The following is an 8,753-nucleotide window of genomic DNA, read 5'->3' as shown; positions in this document are numbered from 1 at the left end:
GGAAAGGAAAGGAAAGGAAAGGAAAGGGAAAGGGAAAGGGAAAGGACATGCATTTCAGTTTTTCTCTTTGAAGAATATGTATCCTGTTATTATTCGCTGGCTTTGTAGCATGTGCAAATGAGACAAGATTTGCAATTTCCTGGTTTTGCTATGGGGTTGCAGGATTTGGTGTTAGATTGGTGTTCCATAGCTGAACAAATACCCAATTAGTCACAGATACGGAGTCTCTAGCCACTTGGCACAGACTGTTTTTTCATTGTTACTATTTATTTGTATATTTTCACAAACCTATCCTCATCTGGTTTTGTCTTTTGCTGATCTGCCCAGCTGGCCTTCAGCCCTCATTGTTTGGATCTGACTCTTGCTTTCATGTCTGGGCACAAGCAGCAGAAATTTTGGAGCACTGGACAAACAGCATCTTGCTTTTAGTTTGGGTAATGGGATCAATTACTGCACTATCATGACTGGAATATGCTTACTTCCTTGGTGCAGAAATTCTGGGCTTGTAGAAATCAAAGAGGAGAGAGGCCTATCTGTTCCTGATGTTCCTTGGGGAGTTTGGGTGTAAGTCTCTGCTGCTGAACGTGTACAGGCATTTTTAATGGTATGTAGCTGGGCCAAATGTTTGTAGGTTTAGACAGGAACTGAAAGAGAAACATCTCTGTCATTGAGCAGTCCTATTGCTTGCTCTCCAAATTTAAATTCTCTGCACTCTACATTCCACTATGTGAGATACTGGAGCTGTGTAAGAATTTCAGAAGATGGGCAAAACAAAATACGATCTATTATTTTCCTTGTTTCAAGGGAACAGTGAGTTCTTCCTTTGACCAGTTTCTGCCTTCATAACTGTAAATCACCCTAAAATAGGCATCCATTATGGAAACTTTCAGCCTGGTCAGTTAATCTGACAATTTTCAAATTCCTGAAACCATGGTCTTGTAATGGATGGTGCTGAGTGAGCCTGACTGTAGGCTGTCCCACATCAGCAGTAATACACAGGCATCTACCTGCACAAGCACTTTAATCAGACTTTGTTTCAGAAACTCAGAAACATTTTCTTTAATTTTCTTTTCCAAAAAGAAGGGGATAGTTTTTAGAAGGGAAGCTCAAGAAATAAAATGCAAGGCATGGTAGACATTTAAGGAAGGAATCCTAAGCGGCAATATGATTTGCTTGCTAGGACTTTGAGTGAAGCTACTCCCTTAGGAGCAAACTCCAGAAAAAGTGTTGTTTTCCATTGACTGTATGCTGCACAGTGGCGTACCTTCGTGCTGGGAAGCACATGAGGCTGGCATGGAGCATGGCCAGCATGGCCACCCCCTGCATGGTACAGCCACAGAGGCTCAGAGCAGACTGCTGGGTGCTCCTGTGCCACCGATGAGTATCTGCATCTTGGCCCTGTTCTGCAGCACTATCTGGGAGGGAAGTACAGACCGTCCTGTTGGGGAACTGCTGGGCAGCTCACCTGGCCCTGCACCTCAATCGGTCTGTTGCAGGGCCGCCCTGTGTGCCGGCCAGGCACTGGCCATGGAGGGGTGCTGGCAAGGCTGTGCTGGAAAGCCTTGGCCGGGCTGTCAGCCTGGCACAGTGGGTGGCGGTGACCTTTCTGGGGGGTGTGCCAGCCCATATTTTCCTTTCCCAAATTAGAGCTGAAGCATGCCAGGAAATTCATTCAGAGCCAGTTCTGCTGCTGCTGAGTGTCCCGACCCGGAGGGCACTGCAAGCCCTGCTTTCCCCATCCCCCTCCTAGAGGCTCCCCCTGTCCAGCCCATGGCTCTGTGTCAGCCTCACAGCACCTCGGCTTCAGCCCCAGAAGTGCTGCAGCAGGGCTAGTCTCTAGCTTCCCCCCTGCCATGGGCCCACCTGGAGGACAGGAGGTAATTAAAGTAACAGCAAAAACCACCCAGGTGTTAATTCCAGCACTCTGTCTCCTCTAGGTCACACAGCTTTCCTGCTTCTCCTTATTGCAGAAATAACCTTAGAAAAAACCTAGAAGAGCACAAGGGCAAACATCAGGAGCAGTTCTCTTTGTGCCCAGTGACTGTTACCTTTGAGATAAAACTGGGGCCAAGGAGGCTGCGTGTCCTCACCCAGGCACGAGGAGGGCAAGCCCTCTGCCCCAAACCTTGCAGTGCTCTTGGGGGGCAGCCTCCCTGGCCTGTCCAGCAGCTGCCATGCTCTGAAGGGGACTTCAGCAGCCAAGACCTGTGTGTGGCACCTGCTCCTGGAGACACATTTACCTTCCTCTTCACTTTGTCTGCTTAAGGCTGTTTGATTCAGGAGAAGAGAATTGGTGCTGGTTTCTGACGTGGCCTAATGCCAGTAACACTGAATGCCCATTCCCAGTTTCTTTAAGGCAGCAGAAAGGGACCAGACACCTCTGATGGGAGGCTGTGGTGCAAGCATGCCAGATGCTCCCAGCTGAGCTATTAGGCAGCTGTGCATGCTGTGTGCTGGCTTGTATTGACATAGGCATGCTGCCCCACAGCAATGCGTCACTGATCCCCTGCGGAGACCTGTACTTGTGCATCAGGATGGAGGTGCAAAGCTGATTTTCCTTGAAAAGGCAGTCTGTGGTTAGTCCTGGCATGTTTATGCTGTGAGAGCAGTGGCAGTATGGGTAGGACCACTTTCCTTAAAACAGAATCAGTTACCCATTTGCAGTTTGGGGTGACAGGTGTAAGTGCCTTTTCAAGGCTGGTGCTGAGGGGACTTGGTTTGGTTTTCATTAAAATGCTGCTCAAGCTATTGCAGCTGAGAAAATTCTGTTGTAGAGAGTCTGTGGTAAAGGTTCACAGTGTATGTACTGAAATGGTTAGGAGCATGCCGGCTGTCAGTCGGTTATCTGGGACAGCACATGTGGCAGTGTGTGTGGGACAAGAAAAAAATCAGGCAGAGAGGAGACACTATCAGTGGTCTGTGTCAGGAACATGAGGACATGGGGGACGGATGTCTGGCTCTAGGCTGTGTGGAAAGGCCACTGCTGGAAAAGTGTTTCTAGGAAGTAAGTGGTCACTTAGCTGGGGACACTCTCAGGAAAGCAGGGGCTTGTGACCAAAATATCTGAAGTGGAAATGCCTGAAGAGCAAAAGGGTCTCCTGGGGGAATGTGCTATCTTAGCGGGAACTTCTCCATGAGGCTGACAGAGATGACACCAGCAGTTCAATTTGCCTACCGTGTGGTTTTCCAAGAGACCACAGGTGTTTTGTGACTTATTCCAGTTGCTATGGACTGGACTCATCTCTGAACTCTGAAATGGTTTTAAATTCATCTGAAGTGGAACTTGGCATGACCCACCAATATGTAACCAGCATTGGGCTGAAAGAGGTAGAAAGCATCTGCCTTGCATCTATTCTGATACAGGCCAAAATTCCAGTGCAATTAGCAGGACACAGACAGGAGAGAGGGAAACAACAGTATGCCCAACCGAAGTTCCCTTTAAATACCAGTGCATGTTTCTCAGCAAACACACAACCTGGGACTTTGTTACAGAAAACAAACCCGGGCCTGACCTACCTGATTTTTCACATTCCAAATAATTTGTCTACTTCAATTACTGGAGAAAGTGAAATCTAGTGAAACAAATCTGATGTGCGTGTTTATGAAGGCAGTTCAGCAGAAGATGTTGTTTTCCTGCATTCGGCCTGATTATTGTATTTGCGATGCTGCTCTTCACCTCAAAGCTCACGTACACAGATCACATCTTCTTCACAGGACATCTTTCCCCAGCATGTTCGCAGAACCCCAGTCCCAAAGACCACTGTATTCAACAGCAGTTGGCCTTGCAGCACAGAGAGGGCGAGTTGCTTGCTAAGCCTAATTGGCACAGCAATGTTGTGCCTGGATTACCAGATGCACATGAGCAGACTCACCGGCAGCAGCTGGGGCTATCACTGAAAGCAGATGCAAACAAGTATGCAATGCAGCTCACAGAATTTTTATGACACAAAATGATGACCGGGAAGAGGGGACCCAGCTTGCCTCTTGAACTCTGGGCTGAGCTTGCAGGTTATCACTTCTAAAAAGACATCCTTTATTCCTGAACTGCTCGCTATGAAAGACCTTGCATAACCCTGAGCAGACAGCGATCTAACACAGACTGAGTTTCAGGCTGAAAACAGTCCTTTGAAAAACCACAATGCTGCCAGATCCTTTCTTGGAATGAAAGCCTGGTTTTTGCCAAGACTTAGTGCTGATACAGGAAATTTATGCCTTTTGTAGGACTTCAGTTTTTTGCCTTTTTTTTTAATCTGTTTTCAAGGTCAAGTTAAAAGGCTAAACTGGCCTGCTTGTTTTCCAGAGCTATCCCTTTAAACAAAAAAAGCAGCTTAGAAGTCCATTTTAAAACATAGCAAACTTGAATAATTTAAATAAGGCACTCCCCCCCTCTAAGAAAATAGAACAGTTGTGTTTCTTAAAAAAAAAAAAAAAGTCATCGTGTCTTATCTTATGGCTGTGGTAGTTTAGTCCCAGGGTATCATTGGGCAGTTTCACAATGTCAGCTGTGATGTGAGACATGCTGAACTCTGGCAACCCCTGGCAACACTAGCTTGTGATGAGAGACCACCAAGGGGAGGTCAATACTGATATTGTAACCCCTTCTAGGACTTTATTACCTCGGGGTCTGATTATGTTTCACTAATGCCAAAACCAGATTTTTGCTTATATCCCTATAAGCTGGTTTTAGCAATTTGTCTCTAGTCAGCAAAGCCCTTAATGTATATTTAAACAGCTGTAGAATTAGATCTGGAGTGAGTAATATTTAATATTCTTAGGACAGCTTAAGAACCTGATCCAAACCAAACTGCAGCCAGTGCAAGGTTTTTATTGATTTCAGTGAGCTTTGAATCAGACTCCAGAGATTACCGGATTGTTCCCAACTGTTATTACCTAGAATCCATGGCAAAAAGAAATACAAGACAGAGATTAGTTAAATCATCACATGATGAAGTTTATTTTTCTCAGAGTACTTGCAAATATACATATATATGCCACACCACCCCCAATATGTTGACAGAGACCTTTCAGAGCTCTCTCAAAAAGTATTTTTCCTTATCTTTGTGTGTCGGTGGCTTGCTCAAAATCTCTGTTGACAAAGCACAGCAAATTCCTGACAACAGTCTTAAAGAGGCTGGCATATAAATAAAGATGTCTGAGAGAAGCCAAAAGCTATACTCTAATCTCTTTGCACATCACATGTTCTGAGAATGGCACCTTGGCTGCATAAATAATCCCTCTGGTGTCAACTGAGTTTTAGAATATAGAGGTGGTAGAGGTGGGGGGGAGGTAAGGAGAGATGTATCCTAAAGCTGGCAAAAGTCCTGCTGAAATGAAAGGATGGGTGAGAAGCAGGAGGAGGAGGAATTGTTTGCTAAATAGAAATGCCTGACAGGCATAATTATGAAACATTTTAGAAGGTCTTACAGGGAAGATACTTTTCTGGCCACTGTCTCTTCAAATAGAATTGAGTGTCTTGCTCTGCAGTTCTTCTGTAGCCTCTTTCAGACTGTTTTTTTCTTTCTTTCTTTTGGGCATCCTTTTAGAACTGAGCTCAGGACTTCCCCTTCTTTATGATGAAACTTCTCATCTGAAGAAAATAGAAACAGAGAGTGTGAAGGTAGTTGGACCATGGCCAGCCCTCCACGTCGGCATGAACAAGGTATAGCATGTACATGTATACTTTTACATATATATATATATGCCAGAGCCCCTTTGTCACTTCATATTCAAAAGCTGCTGCTTTTTCACCTCCAATTCAAATCAACATTCATCTGCAACCAGCTTGCTTTTTAATCACCTCTCCCTGTCTCCTTTTGGGACTGGGATTTGGTTTTTAGATTTAGCGTTTCAATCAACTTTGCCTTTTAAAATTTCATAAGCTGCTGCAACAATGTTATGATGTAGGTTTAGTTCAGTTGTGAAGAGTTAGTCGTCTAGGCAGCCCAGAGCTGTAAAAAAATAACAACACTTTAAGTGATAAAAAACCAAAAATCTTGTTTTTCTACATGAGGAGTCCATGTTATGCCTTAAACTCACCCAGCATCTGATGTTAGTAGTGGGTGTTTTATGAGTGAGTTTTTTGTCAAGGATGGCAAAACATTCATGTCCCCCTGTTTCTGCCAGAGATCAGGGGCCAGCAGGTTGGTGGCTCCATGTGAGGCTAAATTCACTGTGCCTGCACTGTGGGGTGCCTTGATCTGAGTCTGGATAGGGCCACAGAGACCTGGACCTCTGTTTTGCAACCACATTGGTCCTGGACTGGATCCAGTGAAGTCAATGCGAGCATTGCCATTGGCTTCAAATGAGGTGGGTCTGGGCCCCCAGTGACTGTACAGGTCTGTTAAAAGCAAAGCAGAGTTTTGAGTCACCTCAAGGGAGAACTCAATTAAATTACTTTACCTCAGTTTTACAAAGCCTTTTTGCTTTTACTTTTACAACCAGCCTTTTGTTATTTATATTATTTTAACAAGCGTTAGGGAAATTAAAATCAAAGGGGAGATGACCACGTATACCAAAAATATAAGCACAAAGGAGCTTGTACAAGCACAAAGGAGTATATCTATGTAGCAGAATCTTTTTTTTCTCTTGATGAGGGATTCTAGAAGATGGAAGTCAAGGCTGAAAATCAGTGAGTCAAGTGTTTCTAATGAAAAAATTAAATGTTGGAAGTTTTTTCCAACATTATAGTTAATTGAACTTATTCTGTAATGCAGAGAATTTTCTGTCATGAAGATTGCCTTGAACCATGTTCAGGGTGTGTCATGGGATAGTGGTGTAATTCACCTATGGACTGTAGTCTTATGCCTTATGAATGTGGTCATGAGGTCATGACCTGTGTCATGATTTTTGGAGACTTCTCAATGAACAGATGAAGGTGGAATATTTTAGACTTTTTCCCAAGTCTATTTTGTTATCACATGTGAGAAACTGTCGGTTTGTCTGGTTGGTTTGAGTGGGAATTAAAAAGATAAATCATAAAGTAAATAAACTAGGGTGAAATAGAAAAGAAGTCATCTTTTTTATCCATGAACATTTCTCAAGTTGTCCCTTTAGAAATACTTTTAACTGGTAATAAGTACAGTTTTTTATAGGCAAAACTTATTAAGCATTGGCATAGTTTGCCAAAGGAAAATTGTCCACCCCAGATTCATCCAGTGAATACCCAGGTCTTGTGAGAGGACTTCTGTAGTTCTGAAGTGATTACTGATACTCTATCTGAATCTCAGCTAAGAACATTCACTCAAGTGCAATGTCCAAAACATGCTTTAAAGAACTGTCCTGTTGAGCTCATTGACAGCTCAGTTTGGCATATTTAAAGGGCTAAAGTGAAGAAGTGAGAGGACTCTCTCTATGTTGACCACAGTGCACAAGTGGATAAACCAATCTGACCTGTGTTGCACGAAAGACCCAAACAGATGGTCTTAATGGTACCCTTTTGATTTAAAAATTAGTAGATTTATGGTCTTTCTTCTTTCTTTAACTGAAAGCTTAAAACACTTTGGTCCTGTATTCCACCATACTGTGCAAGTAATCTCAATAGAGTCCCTGCAACTTCTGCCTGGCAAAGCCTGACCTCTGATCCTCTCGCTCTTATTTGCTGCAAATCTGTGAAGAGAGAACTCAGCTCTTCTATAATTAATGGTTTTCTTTGGCTTGTCCTTACAGCTCTAGAATCTTGTCCACAGTCAGATGGATTATTTATTTAAGGACTAATTAGCAGAACCCAGTATGATAGCAAGTCAGAGCTTCACAATAAATGCAGCTGCACAGTAAATGCAGCCTGTGTCTGCTGTGGTGAAACTGCCATCAGTCAAAGTTTAGCTGATGAAAAAGTCTTGTAATGAGCACTAAGAGCTGCTAAATGCTTCTGTTTCTGGCAGAAGTTCAGCAAAAAGCAAGGCTAGAGACACGGGCTGTCTAATGAAATCCCTCCCCTGGCAGCCATAGAGGCTTTGGGTTTAAGAACTGGGCAGCAGTCCCATGAACAGCAGTTACCATGCAAATGAAAAGGAGGCCAGTCCCTCAAAATTTATTAAAATTACTGTTTTGAGCCATCTGAAAATTGTACATACTCTCGAAACTGGCCCAGAATCACTACCAGAAAGCACCTCAGTGATCCAACCCTCACATTACAAGCTGTGGGTTGTGGCAAGTCATTCTCAAGTTCTTTCACCCCTTCCTTATGGTCTCTTCTTCAAGCACCATTTTTTGACCTAGATCTTGGTGAAATGTGTACACAGAGTTCATAAAGCTAAAACCAGTAAACCACAGGTCTTTGAGCTCTGAGCAGAGCCTGGAGTTGCCTCAGCAGATGGCTTCTCCAATGAAAGAGAGGGACATGCTGTAAATATTGGTCTAACCCTGGGCTAAAATGCTGTGGAGCATTGCCCAGCACAACGGCAATGAGGCAAGTTAGACAAAATTGATCAACCATGAACTGACGAACTGTGACAAGTATTTTTCACTGAGACCGTGGCCTTTAAAGTTCCTTTGGTTATGGTAGTTAACTAGCTACTCAATGCAGCAGCAAAAAGATTTCAATGAGTGGTCAATCTGTCTAGTTTCTGGCAAAAAAATGAAATGTTAACACCTCTCCTGCAACACTCCATTGATTTCTGGTCTACTAAGTGCTTTTTATTCCCTAGTTTTGCATCCTCTGAAATATTATGCTTAAACAAAACCAGTGAATCTATTAAGAAGCTGTTTCATTTACTCTATTTTTGAAAGAAAAAAAAAAGCGGTGGTTTCCGCAT

General features: G+C 43.5%; 1 protein-coding gene across 4 annotated transcripts in view; it reads left to right on the top strand.

Annotated features, from left to right (window-relative positions):
• The window catches only part of EPB41L4B (erythrocyte membrane protein band 4.1 like 4B), a 173,375-nt gene that overhangs the window by 100,854 nt on the left and 63,768 nt on the right, over window positions 1-8,753 (top strand). For all 4 annotated transcript variants that reach the window (XM_017814908.1, XM_017814911.1, XM_017814910.1 and 1 more), the window contains exon 17: window positions 5,544-5,659. In XM_017814908.1, coding sequence (XP_017670397.1) covers window positions 5,544-5,659 — 116 coding nt within the window. The remainder of the gene's footprint in view (window positions 1-5,543; window positions 5,660-8,753) is intronic.

The sequence above is a fragment of the Lepidothrix coronata genome, unplaced genomic scaffold (genome assembly GCF_001604755.1).
Source record: "Lepidothrix coronata isolate B3197 unplaced genomic scaffold, Lepidothrix_coronata-1.0 Scaffold47, whole genome shotgun sequence".
Taxonomy (NCBI): domain Eukaryota; kingdom Metazoa; phylum Chordata; class Aves; order Passeriformes; family Pipridae; genus Lepidothrix; species Lepidothrix coronata.
Note: the sequence above shows the minus strand (reverse complement) of the source record. Positions and strands in the feature narration are given on the sequence as shown.